General features: G+C 44.4%; 1 protein-coding gene across 2 annotated transcripts in view; it reads right to left on the bottom strand.

Moving 5' to 3' along the window:
* Nucleotides 1-3592: 3592 nt before the first annotated feature.
* The window catches only part of LOC119402679 (rab GTPase-activating protein 1), a 153144-nt gene continuing 134765 nt past the window's right edge, over nt 3593-21971 (bottom strand). For both annotated transcript variants that reach the window (XM_037669794.2, XM_037669801.2), the window contains one exon: nt 3593-6053. In XM_037669794.2, the coding sequence (XP_037525722.1) occupies nt 5907-6053 (147 nt within the window). In that variant the 3' untranslated portion in view covers nt 3593-5906. The remainder of the gene's footprint in view (nt 6054-21971) is intronic.

The following is a 21971-nucleotide window of genomic DNA, read 5'->3' as shown; positions in this document are numbered from 1 at the left end:
CAGGGGAATAATTCTTAGTCCATGGTTGCGACTTTGGCAGCTGCATGATCAAGCTGCACATGTTCTGACGCGCCGGCGGTGCGATTGCCGGTGATAGACAGCCCCAAACGCGAGATTTTGGCGCAGTTTGGCGCAATTTTCGTCGATATTATCAGGATGGCGCAGTAAATACAATTTGGCGCACTTTGGCGCAGTTGGCGCAGGAGTGGAATCACTGCATTCGTCACCCTGGCAGCATGCCGCAATTATAGCCTCAGATATAGCAACATTACTGTCGTAACCGCAAGATTCCACAATCTTGTAGGCGTGCAAAACTTGCACACACTGGGTAAGCACATAGTTAACAGGTATTCTGTGCCCATTACTAGTACTACTATGTGCTAGCTACGTGGTAACCACAAAGCCATACTTACCGTTCGATACAGTCAGGGGCGTAGCCAGAAAATTTTTTCGGGGGGGGGGGGGGGTTCAACCATGCATTATGTATGTTCGTGCGTGCGTTTGTATGTGTGCGTGCCTATATACGCAAGCAAAACTAAAAAATTTCGGGGGGGGGGGGGGGTTGAACCCCCCCAACCCCCCCCTTGGCTACGCCCCTGGATACAGTGTTCCACAGGTGGAACAGCAGCTAGTTGTTGGGGTTGGGGTTTAACCAGTTTTATGTCATAAAAGCTACATTGATAAGTGAGAGCAACTGCCATGGAAAGCTCAATATGAATTTAAGTGCACTATATGTATAGTGCATTCACAAGGAGCTCGCTCTGAGAAGCTATTTCACACCAACAGTGGTGTAAATCCAGAAAAATCACAAGGGAAAACACACATGTTGCCATGGTGGCCATTTTGTTTTTGTAAGTATGGCTTGTATTTTTACTTATATAAGAATTAAAGTCACGCTTAGAAATAAAATTTAAAAAATGAGCATGGAGTCCCAGCTCGTGTAATTGTATTGCTCTATTCAGTCATCTTTGAACCGGTTGAGCGGATGTTGCGATTTCAATAGTCTCACACAGCTGAGGGGTATTGAACATAGCTACACACTAAAAAATAAACAGCCATTAAAAAAAAGTTGAATGTGCTAAGCTTAACTGTCAAGCAATTCAAGTATATGATGTTTGAAAGATAAATCTCAGGAGGAGACACTTGCAAGGGGTGTCCCTCCCAGCCGAAACACAAGGGGGGGTCGGACCCCCTGACCCCCCCCCCCCCCGCGATTTACACCAATGCACACTAATAAAGATGTGAACCCTTACTACAATGCCTTTTGAGCATTTCTCGGGGCTCCTATTCAACTTCTGGAAAGCACCGTTGAACTATACATGCATTTAAAATACTTTTGGAAACAGCCAAGGAGAGAAGACCACTTCCTCCCCAGTGCTTAAACACTCTTGGTTGAAGAGGCAGGGTGGGCAGGAATGCAGCATGCATGCAAGAGGATAAGAGTTAACTAGTGTTTAAAGACAGACATAACAAAAGACAAGGAGCTTGTGGTTAGGTCAGGTTGGTTAGATTAGGTTAGGATGGTTAGGTTGGGTATGCTGCTTTGTTTGTTTTTTTAATTTATATTAGTTGGGAATATTGAGTTATCAAGAATACAAGTGTATGACTTGGCATATATGCTTAAAGGGACACTAAAGGCAAATAACAATTTATGTCAGAGTGAAAGGTCAATGTGTGAGGACGTCTAAAACGTCAATAGTATCAACAGTAGTGCTCTAGTATTCGAGAAATTAAGTAAATGTAGGACACGATGTGCGCCACGAGTGGGACACTTTGGAAATGATCCCGATGACATCGAAGAGTCCCGAGTACAATTAACCACTACTAATCAAATTAGTTGCAATAAAAAAAGAACCTTCCGTGCATCACAAGGCGCAATAAAATGCTGCTTGTTCGTTTCTGTCTGATTCATAGAAAAAACAACATCCTGGCGCTGCCATGGGGAACGGCGCAAGTGGTTCAAAAGTTCCGTTTTCGCCGAGCTGCACATCTCAGTGGTAGTTTTGGTATCGCGTACAGCCGCGTGTGCCTGGCTCTCGCTATTTTCGCCCTGTCGATACTATACTTCTGCTGCTGCTGGCCAAGCTAAGCTCCGTTACAAAGAACTATACACTTTCGGAGTGGCCCGTGGCTGCGTCTTAGCAAGGTTGATGGCCGCTGTTGTGCAAGAAACCGTAGCTTCAGCGGCCGGGCAGTAAAGGCAGGCAACGTTGGGCACAACAACTGCTACGTCAGAAGGTCCGTTCAGGCGGGTGATATGAAGTGCGCTAACGCCGTGCGTACCACTAAAACGTGATTTTCTTTCAAAATAAGCATTTCCTTGGCACGAAACAAGCACTACGAGGTTTCTGCAATGCTATTGCAACAATCAACGTCGACTTAATATTTGCCTTAGTGTCCCTTTAAAAAACGTGTTTGCAGGCTTAGGTAAAATGTGTCAGATTTATTACTGACACAGTGAGGGCATACAGTGATGCTCTTCACATTTCCACGCTCATAAATGTACTACCTGGCAAAGCAAGCTTCTGCCAATTTCTGTGGGGGTTGCAGATGGGCAAGTGCATATGGATTTTAGACTCTTGCAACCAAATCATCAAATTCGTTTAAGAGGTGTTGTTGGCGTTAGTGTCAGTTCTGCAGCGTCATTCCCTATGTAAAAGTGCACTGCAGTCACAGGACAGCATTACTAATGGAGTGTTGGTATTGCGTGGAAAACAAAAATGGTACAAAACATGGTGCTGCTAGTAAGACTGTCTCCCTAAATGTGGTACATGTCCTTCCTACGTCTTTGCCTCACACCTAATATAGATACTGATAAAAGTTAAAAATATTCCAAGGGTCAAACTAGTAAGGAAAATATGAGCTGACAAGTCAGTGCTAAATGTGGACAGAGGGAACAAGTCAGCGCTAAATGTGGACAGAGGGACAAGAATATTCAAGTCACATGAATTCCTAGCAACAGTTGCATAGCAGAATAATTACCAGACATATTTTGCAAAACAAGGTCTCAGAAAAGATGGCCCTGTGAAACTGGTTATAGAGTGGGAGGGAGCAGCAATTTTTAGGTCTAAGCAATCAAAATTTTCAATGTAGAGCGCACCCTTGCCACATATGATTAAGGCAACTTTAATGACATTTGGGTTCACTGAAAAGGATCGTTGTTCACATACTAGAGTCAGTGGTGGGCTTGCATCTTGTTTCAGCCTGAAGCTATAAATACAAGTGTTAGATTTAATGTGGAAGTGCAAATAGTACCTAAGCCTAGTTACACAAACGTGCCATAATCTACCCATCTTCTTTTTCAAGCTGTTTTGAAATCTTGTATGGGCCTCTAACAAAATGGAGGTATTCATTCCTTCATGGTATGCAAGTACTGTAACATGCAAGTGAACTTTTCTTCCAGAATAATTGCATGTAGAGCATATGTAAAAAAAATTATATAAAAACATTGTGCTGTTGCATGTGCATCATACAGAGGATAATTAAAAGCATAAGTTGGTCACTAACAGTTCACAATGCTTGTTGATTCCATTGGAAACTGACTGCTGCTCCAAAAAATGTTTTACAATGGATAAGAGTTTAACACTAAATGAGCACTTGTTTCTTGCAATGCTCATTTGCCATCTCTCTGTTGTGCATCCTAAGAAGCTCTCTCTGAATTTTTTTAGCGTTTTCTATCATGTGAAATGATGAGCTGTATAAGCACAATAAATAACAAATATTTACACTGCCATGTGCACACTGATGGGTGACTGACACACATATATAAACTTTAGCATTGAATGTGAAGCACTGCTCTGCATCTAACTGTTAGTTAATGCAACAATTCTTGACATCTCTGAGGTGGCATAAATACACGCGACATCAAGTGAGAGATGGCACAAAATTTTTCACTGTGCATAACCTATTAACATAAGTACCAAATCTTAATAAAGACAGAGGTGGTCAATGACAATAAGACCCAGTGTTTCCCCCCTGCCTAGAACAACTACCAGGAAAGACTGCACCAATAAGTAGAAACAGGTGGCTGGCACTGACTCTTGGACTTCCAAGCTTACAACACGCACAAATAAAAGCCTTACAAATCACTGGCTATGAGTAGCACAACATATTTGAACGATGAAATAAGGAGTGAACAGATAATACAAGAGAGTGCTTTAGAAAATGAAGTTGCAAATAGCAACCTAGAATATTACTACCTTAGACGCACCTAAAGGTCGCTGTATGATCAAACATATGGGAAAAACAAGACCTCTTTGAAACATCTGGAGCAAGTAGTATTGTGCCTCATATCGATCTGTACAACATGACATCTTATCGCAGTCAAATACAGCAGTGCACTATAATTCATTCGAAGACAATACCTGAAGAGCTTCCTTGCCGGAATTTCTTTATGATACATGCTTAGTTGTGCAATTCCCAGAAGCACAGGTTCCAAGGCAACAAGAGGCACTGAGTGCTATCCATAGTGAAGTCCTTACACTTCAGAGCACAAGTTTTGGTGCCCATAACAGGATGCTTGAAGCATGGGGCTTTTATTGCCTGGTCTGCCGTTGATGACATAAACAGAAGCTCTTCAATACTGCACATACCACTCATCAGCCTACGACAGAATGAGTAATGCAGCTTGTGACAAAAGAGACTGATACATATAATGACCATATACAGCTTTCTAATAGGAGAGAAACAAAAGGCAGTGCATAAAAATGTTCATGCAAAGTTTCAATCTTGAAACGCTGCCAGCTTTTGTTACTGGTTTGTTAAGACAGGAACCATTACATGTGGTATTCACTCATAAAAACAGAGTACAGGCTTTCAGGAAGGGTACAGTTACATCAAAGATGGTCTCAGCGTGTCGCTTCTCACACCTTTTGTGACCGTCACATCCAAAGGCCTTTTTAATTTTACATAGTTTGGTCAGTTCGCTGTTACATAACATACCAAACACCGGGCATTGTTCAGGTAACCTAAAAGTTACGTTTCACAAAACCACTGTGCATCAAGCATTATGTGATACAGGAATGTTGCATTGTTGAACTGGTGCATAACTTGGGCCATTGTTGTGCTGCAGGTTTAGCAAGACTGACTGTCACAGCTAACAAGCAAATGGAATGTCGCATCATTGGGACTAGTAAGTCACAGGGTCAAAGCCCAGATTAGCCTTGTTTGGTAGGCATCGTTTGAGTTCAGGGAACATTCATATTGCCTAAAGCAAGCACACTGCTGTTTCAGATATGCAGCTCCACATGCCACCTTTCATTGGGCCACTTGTCAAAGTGCTGTACATTCAGAGACTCCGGCTGCCTATGCTGCTGCACTCGCTACCACTCAGCAGAGGATGAGTGAGTAATTCTTTCACAGTGCTTTATGTTCTCAAGACCACCCACAACAGAAGGTAACCACAAAAGGAGACAAACCTTCAGGGAGCCTTGTATCACATGCACTACACTCTCAACCGCTAGTGCTATTGGACCAAGATCAAAAGACTAGTGACACAGTGCTCATTGCCCCTAAATGTCACTGCACAGAGCTGTCACAGCTACAGCAGTCATCAAAATTGACAGATACAATTTTTAAAACATTATCTGTTCCCACTGAATAGGCCAGTTTCCAAGTCGCTGCCACACCTATCAACTAGACCCTTTGGCAGTAGCAGCTTGAGGTAATATCAGCATAAAGCCTTTGAGTTGATTGATACAGAGGTGAGCCTTTCCAAAGTATAATTGTCAGCACGTTGTGGCACTGTCACATCTTTCATCACTGCCTGGCCTTGGGCTCTTCAGGTATGAGCAGACTTGTGTGCTGGCCAATGTCCCACAACAGTCTTATCAAGGGGTTGTCCTAATAGTTGATGCAGATAGAGCCTCTGCTGATGTGGGCTACGAGCCCACAAGAGACTCGTTGCATCAGGGAACTGTGGGCTCTTTTGTGAGCCCCGACGCAGAGGACTCCTTGCGTGCCACCTCACGAATAGAAGAGAGGGTTTTGTGCAGCCAGGTGCTTTTAGATGCCTGTAGCTCGGCTGAAGCACAGCTTAGTTGGTGAGTCAAGTCCTGCAACAAAGCAGATTCCTTATGTCCAGAAGACAGGCGATAAGCTGTGAAGAGCAATATATTTAGATGCCTAGTAATTTACTCTGGTGCTAGCATTTTCCCAATGACTATTGACAACATAATTCATTCTCAGGAGTACACAGTGATCTTTTTCAAATAAGTAAAGCAAAGAGACAAAAATGGCAACCAATTCCTACCGGTTGCAATTAGTGATCCAGGAAATATTTTGGAGGAACTATTAGTTGGTAGGCAGAAGGAATGGAGGCCAGGGGTACAGACATGCACGGTGCATGTGCAAATGTTCCTGGTTCTTTGTTTGGTTTTGGTGCATAGTTTTACAGAAGATGCCACCAATAAAGATTTGAGATTTGAAACAGTCAGTCAAGTTTTTGCTAAGGTTAAATTTTGATAACTGTATTTGCAAGTACTTTGAAAGCATAGGCATATTTGTCATGTGCCACATTTGTCATGTTGCACAAGGGTACAGTGTTTTCACTTTGCTACAGTCGAACCTACTTATAACGATCCCAGATATGACAATCTATCGGTTATATTTGGGATCGTTATAAGTGGGTTCGGTTATAATGACCATATTTCGGTGCACTTACAATTTTCCTATGCTACCCAATGAAACTGCATCCACATATAGCGAACATTTTCAAAGCCTCCTACTTTTACAATGAACACTTCTGACACGGTCGCGGTAAAAACATAACACATACGAAGCAAAAAAAAAAAGTTAAAACAGGCATTCTAAAGCATGAGAGAGGCATGCACTCGTGTGTGCCCCGCTGCAGTTTACTCGTGACGAAGATATCGACCGCAGTGAGCACTGCATGCAGACTTCCGACATTGCGAGCGAGGTCACGCACTTTCCAGGCGTTTCTTCAGTGGCAGAACGGCAGTGAGGAAAAAAAAAGGCAGCATGAAGACTTGCGGTTAGCTTTTGCACAGCAACCTTTTCTGACGCTGTTCTCTGCATCTACAACCGCCTACAATAAATATGTCTTGGAGCACAAGAAGTCATAAACGCAAGAAGCGATAACCTTCTGTTGCACAAAACTTCACTGCGACAGTCGACTCGCTGACGCCCAATGTGTTCAAAAGGTCTTTCATCTTTTCGGTAATGGCAGAGACCAGTCGATCAATGATTACGACTTCCGCACGATTGCGGCGATGCCTTCATGGAAAAGCATCAGAAAAGAGCGAAGGCAAGGTTGCGGCTGGCGATGAATGTGCCATTATGACTAATCACTGGCAACCTTATCACAATCATCTGCAACTATATGCTCAGCTGCATGTGTGGCGTAAACTGAGCAGAGTGACAGCGGTACAAGCGCGCCATGCTGCTGTTCACAAGTTCGCTGCCACTGCGTAGTACGAGAGCGCTTGCGCGTTGCTTGCGAAACGCTTGTATTCGTCGTGTTGAACAAACAGGCTACTCGCAGCACCCGTGCACAGTCCGGAGTGAAGCATGCACGAAGAACGCACAAACGCGCAATGTTTGCTGCAATTGCTCAGCAAAAAGCAATGTTTGCTGAGCCATAGTTGGCCGAGATTCGTAGCATCACACCGCCTCGATTCTGACGCCAGCAGCTCGTGAAAGCGAACGTTGTTTCAACTTTGATAAGTTGTACGGCACTGTCTGATGACGCACACGGTTGGCATAGCGAGGACTAATCCACCCAAAATACGCCGTAAAACACAACCTAATGCAACCAGAAAGGAAAAAACTGGGATGCTGCACCGTGCGAGCGAAGGCAAGAATACGCACATGACGGAGCCCGGGTGTACTTGAAAGCGGAAGCAAGCAGATCAAGTGCTGTACTTGCACAGTACACAACTCAGAGTGCAAAAGTTGCTGTGTTATTTGTTTCTTTTCTAGGTTCCTACAAATCTATTATTTTAGAGCAAAAGGAAGCTTACACTGTGTTTATAACTACCCTTAGCATGATGTCACACGTTAGTCCTTATAGCGGCCGGTAGTACCGCATAGTTGTTTAGGAGCCCAAGAAAACTGTGATTTCAAATGGGCGTCGTTAATTACAGACTAAATATAGCACCGAAATATTTTGAAATCGGCATGTCTAATCCTTGTTGAAGTGGGAAAAATTACAACCGGGCAGCTTCATTTTCTTTTCACGACCCCTTTAAAGGGACACTGAAGCACTTTTTAAAAAAAAATGACTTTGGTATGTGTAATCATAGTTTGATCCTTGCTGAATACGAAAACCAATGTAAGAGTCCACAGAAGTGAACGCAAATGGTATTTCTTGGCAAAAAGAGAGCGGCTGCAGCCGCAGGGTTTTTTGAACTGCTGAGCGAAGGCGGTGACGTCAACTTCGGTATGCCGCGTCATCGGCGCCATCAGCTCTGTAAAAGCATGGCCTTCGCGATCAGTTCCACCAATGCGCGCAGCCAGAAGTAGTCACGGCGGCCACGGCTCCGCCAAAACCACGGTGGTAGAATAAAACAGGTGGCCCATCGAGCGCCGCGAGCGCGTCGCCGTACTGCTCGAGTTGCTCGCGGCCGCCGCTAGGTTCGCGACGATTTTTTGGGCCGAAAGACGCACATTGCAGGCTCTCACTGGGCTGTAAAAACCGGTTTTTCTAACTAACTTTGTGGCTTTAAACGATTGTTTGTGCTTTTACTAGCTTGTAGTGGCTGTCTGCCAGCTTCGACCGCAAAAGTGAGAGCGCCAGGCTTTATGAAGCTTAAAATTTTTAATCGGCGCGGGTAGTCCCGATATGACTGTGACAGGGTGCCGATTGCAAGAGACGCGCGTGTATTTTTTTTTTTTTCGAAAGCGTGCAAAATTCTACCGGCGAGTGTATAGAGCAAAAAAAAAAAGCATTTGGTTTTCACGCTATCGTATGCATGTCGGAGGACAGTAGCTGGCGGTCTTTCCGTGGAAATGCATTTCTCCACAACTGCAGTCGCTTTTCGTTTTTCGGCGCGGAGAGAAGACACAGCTTTTCTTTGCACGTTTTGTAGCCAGATTTGCAATTTCGAGCGAAGCATTTTCGTCCCATGGTGGCCGCCGCATCAGCGGCACAGATCGAGCCACCGTGGTTTCAGCCGTGGTTCCAGCTTACAAAGTGAGCGGAAACACCGATGCGGTCGCGCGCGTTGGTTTGACAGAGTGCAACAAACGCGACGCATCAGAGCGGATCTCAAGCCGTGGGATCACCTAATCGCGACCACAGTGATCTGGCCGTGATCATGACTCGAAGGCTGATTGCGACTTTGCGATGCTGGTTGTGTCGCATAGGGACGCTCTTGCTCTTCGGACGCTTGCACCCACGGATGCCTCCGCATTTATCGAAGATGACCAAGCAGAAAGGAAGAGACGCGGCTGCAACGCTGGTTGCGTTGCATGCTTTCATTAGTGGCGCGTCCGTTCTAAGCGACGGCAACTCTTCAGTGTTGCTCTAGGCCTCTCTGGTATGATAAATACACCGCGGATCTCTTTCTCAAAAGGTAAAGATGTAAACTGCAGTTTAAATGCTCGCGACGCACACTGGCCACATGCTTTCAAATGCGCCGGAGCGGAGATATCGGCCCAGAGTATACCTGCTGCCACCTTGTGGAAAAGCGGCGGCAACTCGAGCACCTCCGTGACACGCGCGGCGCATTGGCGGAGCGGCGCGTCGGGCCACCTGTTATTCTACCACCGTGGCCAAAACTACCAACGATGACGTATTCCGGTCACGCCCACACTTTCGGCGCGTTCGCGTGGGCGGAGCAAGACGAACTTTTCTTTCGCGTGTTTTAAAGCTCCTGCTGCCACAACAGCGAAAAAAATTACGCCATCCTCGACAATAATGTTGGTCCTTGTTAACAACAAAGTTTTACCGAATTGTAAAACCACTTCAGCATCCCTTTAAGGGGGTATGGTAGGGTAAACGGGTAATCTTGGTATCAGCTTTTATATCTCAACAACTGTTCCATATTTTATTATGAAATTCTGTGTGTAAAATAAGGATGCTTTTGACCTTCACAATTGGTGCATTTTTTTTTTCACTGCAGCCTTTTTTTTGTATTTGAGAATTAAATTTTAGGCTGCAATGTAAACTTAAAATGTACAGACGGGTCCACTTTTAAAGGGAACACTTGCATGCAGAGCATGTTTGGATTTTGCACTCTTGCAAAAACATAGTGGCTTAGATTTGCATAAGACTTCTGGTGGTTGACAGTTCAGTCCCTTTTTGACAGACTCGTGCAGTGCATGAACAACGTTTCCCTGCCCACTTGCTGTTAGAGGGCCAGCAAAATGAAAGGTGCTCATTGGAGTGTTTCCTTTAACAGTGGACCGTACTGTACCTTTCCTCGGGAACAAGAAACAGGATGATCGTGAAATTTTGCACACTAATTCCACATGATAGTTGCCTTACTCCGTACCTAAAAGGATGGGTTCCCACATTTATCTCACAGGAAAAAGGAAATTGCCCTCACTTGTCATGTACCATAAGAGGGACTTCAAATTAACCTTTTTTTCCCCTTAACTATAACTCACAGTTTTTAAAAGTTTTAGCTTCAGACTATTAAGGTACTTCAGTATAATCTGAGAAAATATCAGCAGAATCAGTAGCATAGTTTTTCAGAAAAGGTACATAAAGTTTAAAAAAATTTCACAAAGTGATAGAGAAAAACGTAGGGGTGAGCGAATATTCGAAATTTCGAATATTTTTCGAATAGTGTTTGCTATTCGATTCGATTCGCACTGGAATTTTACTATTCGAACTTTCCCAAAAACGGCGAATTGAAAGTGACCCTGTCTGATTTTCAATATGCTTCACCTCATTACACTCTCATATTGCGGCAAAGCTGCCTTTCAAGCTCCGTTACGGTCGAACTTTGCCAGGACACAGTCAACGTCCGATTGAAAGTGGTCCCTAGATTTTCAATATGCTTCACCTCATCACACTCCGGTATTGCGGCAAAGCTGCCTTTCATGCTCTGCTACGGTCACAAATGTATTAATACCCCTGTCACACGGCCACCACCGAACTTCGTTAAACTCCATCGATGTAAAACTCCATGAGGTAATTCGACGAAGATGGAGTTGTGCCCATGTCACACGGCAATTTTACAAGGTTTGGACAGAAGCCGCAATGGGTCCATTAGGCGCTGCTGTACCTATAGTCTGCATGCAAGATTTTGCGTCTAACCATGCTGAAAACATTATCTATGGTATGTGTCATTATAAAAATTATAATTTAACCCCTTAAAGGAGCACTGACATCAAATTTTAAAGTTGAGATGTGCCATTCATTCGATTGCTCAGTATGCATAGGTCTTCTTGGCCAAATTTGAATGGCGTCCGTCGCGTGGAAGTAATTTTATTTCGAGGGCAAACAGCGTACAAAAACTCAACGGAAGATTGATCACGCTGCGACATCGACACTAGTGCTACGTGTAAGGTGTGATACATTCTGCAAATACCATCCTGAGTGACGATAGGCTAGTAACAGTGACGTCGCCAATCTGAGTGTATTTATTGTGGTGCCAACGCCAGGCGACGCTTTCACTCCCAGCCAGTGGCTCTCCTTGCTGTCCCGATCCGTGCTTGCGATTCATGGTGTCGCATCGACTAATTTGTCGTGTGCTCCACAGCGCGAGTGCGATCAATCGGAGCGACTACGTGACAGCATGTCAGGAAACCGCTGCGTAGTGTGGACCTGCTCGTCGAGGCGCTGAAAAAGTGGAAAGTGCGTGGCGTTTCATTACACGTACGGTACACGCCAACCTGACCACAAGCTATCAAAGTGGAGTAGCCTATAGATAAATAACATCGCTAACAAGTAACACGCATGTAGCGTTAATAGTGAATGTTAGTTCGTCCGTGGACTTCCTTGCGCTGGCGCAATACCGGGTTACTGCAGCCGTTACCGTGAGAGGCTGGTTAGGTGGGGCCATCTGGCGGCGCAAAGAAGAACCTGGCAAGCACAGAATTGTTATTGTAGAAACCTATCATATTCTATTTCTCCGCTGGTGTGCATTCGCTATGCCGATATTCCATAGACCCCTCTGCCTATACCGGAATGCCGTGCACGCTAAAATTATCTGATATAGCTAATTGAGACACACCAGCGAGTATGGGCCCAAGCGTGTGTCCCCGGGCACCTCCTCGATACTGCTTGTAACGGCGTCCATTTCTGAACCGCTGTTTTGCAAAGGGTCGAAGCGAAAATGATTCGCGACGACGCATATCGCGGTGATTCTAAGTTTCAGAATGTCGTCTTCAACACAAGTCGATACTTTTGACGGCGACGCTCGTGACAAGGCATGGCTGAATGTGCGCGCCTAGCAGACGAAATGTTAGCTGAGCAGCTGATCCTCACGTCACTCCTTTCTGTGGACAAGTGGTAAACTGGGGCGCGGTCTGGAGTTGACCGAGAGGGAGCGCTGCCAGTGCTAAAAAATGGCATGCTTGCAGGCCGTTTTGAATCGTGCTAGGCACCGGTGATATAAATCAATAAAACAGATAGCTATTCGTCCCTCAGTTGCATTTTCGGTCGCGAATCGCTATTAGGGGGTAGATAACTACTCGTTGATGCAAAAATCTTGACATGCGTAAATTTGATGTCAGTGCTCCTTTAAGGGGGGAAGCGGGTCTTTGAGACCGAAAATCAGAAAAAAAATCGAATTTTTGAAAATGTTTTATTTGGATTCTGCCGCTACTGATGCATAACCTCGCCAATTTTCATTCGTCTTAGATCAGTATTTTAGCCGTGACAGCATTTTATGTGCCATCAGCGAGCTAAATTTTTAGCGATGAACGCGTAAAAAACGGGCTTATTCAGCGCTGCGCTGTTGCCGTTCTACGTTCCCTACGGCAGCCATCTTGGTCGCATTCGAAAGAGCCGCGCTTTTTCTTGAATATCCCGCCGCCCTTGTTTCCGTCCACTCAGAATTCATGTAGAAAATCCGCGCCAAAAAAAGGTCCCTCCGCGTGAGCCTATTGGCACAGTGAGCCCACGTGACTAAATAACGCCTTCCGATTCGTCGGGCCTCCCGCGCTGTCTGCTACAGTGCACGCAAAGCGGCAAGTGATGTCGCCGTAGTATAACTGTGTTGTTCTCGTCGATTTTCGTCCGTAAAGTTCCAACCCGCGCAAGCTGGCAAGAAACTGGAGCAGGCGTTTTTATCATCCTCAACAAAGACTGCACGTTGCGGCGGCTTACTGGCACGGCGCCAAGCGAGCTAGACGAAGTGCGCCGCAGCCGCCGGGAGTGAATTAGGCCTACGCTCTCGGCCGCGTTTTGGAACTTTGATCGTGGCGAAGCCACATCGAAAGTTGCGCAGCGCTCATAAATTCGAAAAAAAAAAAAGCGAGATCACGGCTCGAGTGCATCAGCAGCACATCCAGCGGAGGACGGCGTGGCGGGGGAACGCGATTCATCGGTCGAAATGCCGACTTCACCTGTGTCGGCGGCCGCCTCGACGACGTCAGTGATAGGCAGCGTGGTAGAAGGATCGACACGACGTTCTTGACTAGCGCCGATCGTGCGCAACAGCCGAAAAAGACTGAAGATAAGATCTCCGGCTTATCGGCAACTTCCGCTAGCGAGCGCAAGCTGCGGACGCTCGCAACAGCGTGCGAGGGCTCTGACCCGTCGGCGGCTAACTACGGCATCGTCGACTTCTCCGCAATCAACAAACTGCTTGAAAGGACATGCACTGGGGCCGTTTCGATTGGAAAATGTGATAAACTACTCTCCTGGTGTCTTCTAAGGCATTTATTTGCAAAGTAAAGCATTTTTACTTGTGTAGCGCTCCTTGAAGATACAGAGCTTTGTTTTTTGCTTTTTTCTCAGTTTCAATTTTTTGGCCACCTTTCATTTTTTAGCGAGCGTTTCTCAGCTTTGGTGCACTTGATTTTGATCATTTTTGTATTACTGAAAAGCTGGATGTTTAGTGAGTGCAACAAAGTGTCATATGTTACTATAGAAAAGCGTAAGTTTTTACAAGAGAGAAAATAACAAAAATATATTTTCTCGGTAATCGAATGGCGAACTTTGAAGCTTCATAACTTTTGTTGTAGGAAAGCTAGAACCATAAAATTTGCTTTTTGAACTCTGATAACTGTAGAATGCAATGACATTTAATTCAGCAGGATCCGAGTAGCCAATATATCAAAAAGGTGATTAAACGAAATTTTAATGAATGATTAACTTAAAAAATTGTCATAAGGGCTCCATAAAAACTGAGTTCATATTTGATATTTACACATGTAAATACATGATCACCGAAGTTTTCATAATCCTAACTTAAATAAAAAGATGCTTCATGTCAAAGTGCCTCTTCCCCCCTTAAAAACAATGCTTTGAGTCTTTTCTGATTTTCTCAGTTTCATTTTTTCAGCCAGTGTGCAATCTTCTGATCACGTTTTCTCAGCTTCCACAAGTCCAATTTTAATCATTCTTCTTTTGTTTAGAACCTAAGTGTTTGGTAAGTGCCGTACTACTACCAAGTAATGCAAGATAATGTTATTTATTAAAACAAATGTCACTTTTGATCAAACTAATTGAGCTGGTACTGCAAACATGAACTTCAAATGCCTACAACTTTTGTTCTAGACAAGCTAGAATGACGAAACTTGCTGTTTGGCACTCCTTGGTTACAGTAGGTTATAATGACATGGAGTTTAGCAAAAACTATGCAGTACATTTTTTTGGAAAGATGACAAAAGATTTTTACCAAAATGTCTCTGTTAAGGAAGAATGGTATAACATACATTAAAACAAGCTGTGTATTTAAGATCAGCATACAAAACTACATAAACCTTGAAATTTTCATCATTCTAACTCAAATTTTGAAAAATGTTTTTCAAAGGCCCACATATCCCCTTAACTGCTTTGGACGAGCAGAGCTCGTCCTGCCCAAACTGTCCCCAAAGTGCTTTGGATGAACAGAGCTCGTCCTAGCGGAATAGGTACTCCCCTCTAGCGTTCAGGACAAGAGGCGCTCTTCTACAGCTTAGATTGCGTGTAATCCACCAGATGGCAGCATTTACTTGACAATTTATTTTTCTCCTGCGGAAAGAGCGCGGTTTTTGTATGAAAAGATGGATTGCGGTGGCGGCCACCCATGCATAGCTGGCTCGTCAACAGGAAAAAGAAGCTTTTCATTTTCGTCATCTTTGAGTGACGATGATTCGGATACAGATGTTTGTCTTGTGTCCGAAGTGAAGACAGCGATGGCGGCGAATTGAGCATCTCCTCCGGTGATGAGGAAAAGAGCTCAAAAGCGAACATCGCGAGTGCTCGCCAGTGGATCCTGCTTGATGCGGACAATCCTCCTGTGAAGCCTCCTCGCTTTCCATTCTTGGCCATTCCAGGCAAGACTTTCAACTTGCATTGCCAAAATGACCTTATGGAGTATATTCAGCAGTTTCTTCAAAAGTGCTTCATTTGCTCTCGGAAGCGAGGAGAAAATGGAAAAAAGTTCAGAAAGGAAATTCACTTTTGGTGCAGGAGCTGCAACAGGCCCCCTTGCGTTATTCCGTGTTTTGATTTGACTAAGTATGTGGTACAAATATTTTTTCAACATCGACTAGCTACTTTTTAGTACAATCAGATTCGAAATCAGCAATAAAAAAAATAGGCACTCTTGGTTGGGAAATTTTCAAAAAAATAAAGCACTTAAGGGGTTAATCACATCAATACCAAAAAAAAAATGTTTTGGTCTTTATCACAGAAACGTGTACCTGCAAGCATGTTGGCAGTAATTCTGACAGGAGTGCTGGCAACACTGTACGTTTGTTTTGGTACGCGTCTTCTCTATGCGTGCCGATTGTCAAACACGCTGCAAGTTGTCGTTGAGCTCTTTGAAGTTGCGCTACCACCCAGATCGCATTGTCCTTTCCAATATTGGTTGAGCACAGGTGTCATGTCCAGTCCACGAAGCCTTTGCTGTGGATGGCTCCCACAACAGTCCTCATATACTGCCAGCACGAGTGCCGGCGTCAACGAAGAAGGCAGAAAACCCGCGTCACTCACCGCTATGACTATTGGTAGTGTTGAAGTAGAATGAAGAACACCGCAATAAGAAGAGAACGAGATGCACAGATGTAAACAAAACGGTGCACACGGACTCGGATATACTTATTCAAAATGGTGGCACGACGATTTTTCTCGAGGCATGGTGCGGAGAGTATGTGCACTTATACGCATTTTTTGCGCGTTATGAATGGATTATATGCAGTGAAATAACTTTCAAAATTAATAAAATTCATTATTGTGTTGACTGCGGCTGTTTTGCATTTGCAGTTTCTTCCATCACTACAGGTTACTGGGGATGAGAGTACTTCATTCCGCCGCTAATGGAGATCGCCAAAATCCCTTTGCGAAACGTTCCGTTTAACTTCCTTGGCGTAAAGGAGACCGTGTGACACGGACCGCATCTCCGTTGACATAATGACGAAGGAATTACACAGAGTTAGCGGGTGCCCGTGTGACAGGGGTATAACTTATTATATATCGACGTCGATGAGGCAGATTTGGAACTCCGGACTTAAAGGGAGCACACCCTTGTCTGCCACATCAGTTGGGCTTCCACAGAAGTTAAAAGAGGAGGAGAGGCTGAGGAAATGGCATCTTTGCCAATCACGTGTAAAGTGTTGTCGGCAACACTTTGGTTGCACCAAATCATGCACATAAATACAATTCGGCCTCTACATTGCCTCATTCTTGATAAGACGACTATGAAACACCACCTTGCCAGTGCTTCATCAACCTCGCGAAAAGAAACACTTTCATGTTGCTATCTCATAAGAATATGCTTAGGAATTCCCTCTAACTTTTTTTTTCTGCAATTTCGACTCAAAGTATTAGAAAAATATTAGAGAAATACTCGAAAAATATTCGATTCGATTCGCACTCACACTTCAATATTCGAATTCGCTTCGCACCCAAAATTTTGCTATTCGCACAGCTCTAAAAAAAAAGCAATTTTTTGTTTAAAAAAAGCGCAGAAAGTGCGCACCACAAGAACCACTTTTATGTGCTACAAAAGCATCCCTGGTGGGAGAATCTGCAGTCACAACTTATGAAAATAGATGAAGTTGAATATGTATAACCGATCAAGCCACAGTTATCAACAAGTATATACACACAGAAACAATGATAGAAAACAACATGTAAACAAACCCTTGTGTCCGTCAAGAGGCGCAGTTTTCGGCACCATTTTTAGATGGCTTTGAGTGCTCCTGCGCACTCATCATTGCGCCATTTTGCTCCGCATAGTGTGTATTATTCTTCAGTAATGTAATCGCAAAATCCTTGTCTTTCTTTTTGTCGAGTTCCCACACAATACCCCCTTAATGCAAGCGAAGTATGACTACCATAGAACTATCAAACAACTAGAATTCTACTGTCAGGGTTTTTATAAAATCTAGGCTTGTGCGAATAGTAAGTTTTAGGCTCGAAGCGAATTCGAAGCTAATAGTGATTTGGTCAAATAATTTCGAATCGAATTCAAATAGTATATATCATATATTATACAGAAAAATGAGCATATTTGTCATGACCAAGCTAACCAGCACAATATTTTTTTAAAAATTGAAACAAGGCGTGTGCAAATGTCATTCTTTTTGGTTCATCAAAGGAAGTGGAAGCAACTTTGAATAGTAGCAAGATTTGACTTTCGGTAGAATGCAAGCGATAACCTGTAAAATATCTTATGTTTTAAATTTTACTATATTTAGAGCATATAAGCAGGTACAACAAGCTTTTAAACTTAAAAAATAATGAATTGATGTGAGGGTAACATGTTCATTTAACCTTAAAGTGGGGCTTTGCGGCAGTGCAAATTTTCCCTGGAAAGGTGTATTCACGGCATAGCACCTCTCCAGTGCAGTGAAACCACCTTTACAGGGGGGTTACATGCTGACTAATGCAGTATAAACTCATTACAACAGACCTTCATAGGGAAGAGGATTTTGGTCTGTTGTAAAGGGAGCATGTAAAATCCAAGTACTGTTACAACAGACTTTCATGTAAACACTGAAAGGGACACTAAAGACAAATAACAATTTATGTCAGAGTGAAAGCCCAATGTATGACAACTTCTAAAACGGCAATATTATCAACAGCAGTGCCCTACTTACCGAGAAATTAAGCTAAATGTATCACATGATGAGCGCCACGAGTGGGACATTTTCGAAGTGATCCCGATGACGTAGGGAAGTCTGCCTACAATAAATCACTAGTAATCAAACTAGCAGCAGTAAAAAAAGAACATTCCGAGCAACAAAAGACGTAATAAAATGCTGTTTGTTCGTTTCCGCATGATTCATGGAAAACAAAACCTCCGTGGCGTTGCCATGGGGAACGGCGCGCGTGGTTCAAACATGGTTCAAAGGTTCCGTTTTCGCCGAACTGCGCCTCGCCCGTCTCAGTGGTAGTTTCGGGATCGCGTACTGCCGTGCGTGTTTTGCGCGCTCGTGAAAGTCGCTCTGACAGAAAGTTCGACAAAATGCCGCATGCGTGTGATATTGCCGGATGCCCGAATGGTGCACAACGCCAGTGCTGCAGCAAGGAAACCAGTGTGTCTTTTCACTGGGTGCCGCAGAATGAACCCTTACGCTCGAAGTGGCTTAGTGTCATGCCATTGCGCCAGTGTGCTAAACAGTCAAAACCTCTGCGTGTGTGCTCGCTGCACTTTCGTACTGAGGATTACGAGACCAACCGCAACTTGGTGACGGCTTTGAATGTGCCCATCCGAGCAAGTCTTTGCCGCAGCGCCGCTGTTGCTACTGTGGGTCCCGCTACTTCCGCTCGGCTGCTACTAGTGTCGGCGGCCGCGCAGTAAAAGCGGGCAACGTTGGGCACGGCAGCAGTGACGTATGAGAGTCGTATTTTCAGGCGGGAGATTTGAAGCGCGCTAACGCGATGCGGACCACTAAAAACGTGATTTTATTTCAAAATAAGCACTTCCTTGGCACAAAAGCAGCACTACGAGGTTTCTGGACCGCTATTTCAACAATCAACGTCGACTTAATATTTGCCTTTAGTGTCCCTTGAATGGGTCTGTTATAACCTGAGAGAATTACGAGTCACAAACATGGTCTTATTTTTAACGGGGGACCAAAAAAAAAAAAAGCGATTTCTGGAAAATCGCATTTTCAGTTTCTGTAGCCCATTTCTATCTGATTGCAAAATATCTTCAATGAAAACTACATAAAAGTGCTATAAAAAATTTGTTTTGCATCTGCCGACTTGGCGAAAATTGCGGAAATATAAAAAAAGCGTTTTTCAAAATTATAGCTCGGCAACGGCGCAACCGGACGCCACCATTTTGGGTTCGTCGTAAAGAGCATTTCTCCGTGTTCAAGTCTCCGTTTCAGCTGGCTCCTTCATTCAGTAACAAGCGTACGAAAAGCACATGTTTTGGCTGCTTCTGCGGTAATGCTCGCTTCGGGATCGTCGTCTGCTGCTAGTGCGTCGCGAGGTCGTGGCTGTCGAAAATTGCACTACTTAGTGACGCGTTCGCACACGTTCTGTGTTCACGGGTCGACGATAATTTGCAACGCTTTAGTTGGGCAGCTGAAAGCGGAAGCTCAATCATCAAATTACGATAGCGCGCCGCACTCGTCACGAACATCGCAGACGTGCGACTAATAGCGTTGACTCGTTAAACCCGTTGTTCGAGGTTCTTATACGCACTTCGAAGCTTATGACGAAGACTACCGCGGAACAACTCTTTGTACTCGCAATCGAGCATGACGTACTTTGAAACATCGGGCACCGTGGCCATGCACATTGCAACCGAGCTTTCTACTAGATGTCGTGGTTAGGCCTAACTCCGTTCACGGTGCCGATGTACGAGACAAATCCGAACTTTGCGGGCGAGAACATCGCGCTAGCGGACATGCGAAAGCGAAGAAACTGCAATGTCCTTCGTCGCAAGCAACGAATCGCATCGCCGCTGGCTCCTCAGAACCGCTGATGGGCATTTTGTGCATCGGCAGCGGACCCCCAGGCCAAGCTTGCCGCGCAGCGACCGCTCGGAGATGCGGTGGCAGCGGTTCGCACTTTCGTGTGTCAGCGTCCCAAAACGCAACACCAAGCACGCTGCGCGCCGATTTTTTGTCGCTACAGCTAGGCATAGCTGATCATTGACAGACCGGAGATCGGCGGCCTTCGTTCTTAAATCGGTACGTCGATATCCGCGGTGCGCTGCTCCCGTCCCGAAAGTATGCTATGTGATGTTTGAAGTCGGAAGTTAATGACCGTGGTAGAAAAGTCCGCTCTAAAGGAGTCCTGACCACCTTGCTGGCCTGAAATTTTAGTCAATTATATCCGAATGTCCGTTGTACCAGAATCCGTTGTAAACGAAACTCAATCAATGTAACAAATACGGAGGTCGGCATAATACCGCAAATTGTTATGTAATATCTGAATGTCTGTTGTAAACAGATCCGTTATAACGAGGTTATACTGTACACACCTATTCGTTTAATTCGAATACTTCGAAATTTCCTATAATTTAAATTCAAATCAAAGCGAATTCAAATACTGTAATATTTTCGAAGTGCTCGAATATTTGCACAAGCCTAATAAAAACATAACTGCTTTTATCGAATGACTGTCATATTTTCACTGTATGCTTCACTGCAGCTACAGTTTATTGTATTTCTATGTAACAATGTGCTAATGTTATTGTGTACTCAAATAACACCTGCAATGAAGAACTTGTTGCAAGGTAAGTTGTTGCAAGACATTATCAAAAAGAAGTCTAATAAGAACATTCAAAATGAGAACAAGAGCTTAGAACATGGCTACAATAAACACAAAGGTAAGGAAAGAGTGATACTTTGTGTGCTACTGTGTTTCAAACAGTGCAGGATATTGCAAGGCAGGGGACTATCAGGCACACAGTGATGCCAACAACATAGCCAGCTGCAAACAAGTAATTGTGCATTTTCTGATTCTGCTCTGTAACATATGTTTAGAGTCACTAATCTTGAACAGATTGCTTCAGCGAAACTGATGCAGTGAAAACCATTGCGGCTACATCCTAACCTTGAAATGACTGCTTAAATAAAGTTAGAAGCAGGGGCGGCGCCAGGATTTTCTTACTGAGGGAAGGGGTGGGTGGGGGGGGGGGGGGCACATGACAAGCAAGTTCCTGTGGGGGGGTGTCAGAGAAGCGGCAACTTACGCGTTCTGTTTAGACTATGTTTGCTCTTGGGGGGGCAAGGGGGAACAGGCGAAAATGTGCTCCCTGCTGACGCTGAACCTGGTTATATGTACCATTAAAGGGGCCCTGAAACACATTGAATGGCGTCATTAAAGGAGCTCATTGCCTTACCAATCGACTACCGCAAAAATGTTTCGAGTCTGTCAAGTACAAGTGTAGTTGCAGGGATCTGTCACCCGCTTTCGTACCAGCGATCCCGCTGAATGCTACGTGGGGAGGGGGAGGGATGACAAGGGGGCAAGAAACGAAGGCCGTTAGTCAGCGTGTCATCGTCTTGAGCACTTTTTTTTTATTCGAATGCGCGACTTACTTCCAGTGTGATTGCACGCGGGCACGTCGTGGCATCCTGTGATGGCCGCAGTAAGTATGCAGCTCGCGATGCTCGAATCATCCAATGGCCATGGACTTTGGGTTTAAGGTGCGGTCATTCGGGCTTATAGTAGTATCATTTGTTGAGAGAAGAGCAAGCCATTTCTAGCTGACTGAAAATTAATTGCAAATTCCAGGTCACATGCTGTGCTATAATGTTTGGCTAACATGCTCTCAGGAGCCTCAACCACTGATCGGCAGCATTATCTGATTATGTTGAAAAAGTGTAGCAGGGCCCCTTTAAAAAATAAATTGCCTGTCCATGAGAATGAGACACAAGATTTAATTTATCAATGCTGAAGGGATTGCCAAGAGACAGTTCTACAAGCCAAAAAATAAAAA

This window comes from Rhipicephalus sanguineus, chromosome 1, assembly GCF_013339695.2.
Source record: "Rhipicephalus sanguineus isolate Rsan-2018 chromosome 1, BIME_Rsan_1.4, whole genome shotgun sequence".
Classification (NCBI taxonomy): domain Eukaryota; kingdom Metazoa; phylum Arthropoda; class Arachnida; order Ixodida; family Ixodidae; genus Rhipicephalus; species Rhipicephalus sanguineus.
The sequence above is the reverse complement of the archived record's forward strand: the minus strand, read 5'-3'. Positions and strand labels throughout refer to the sequence as shown.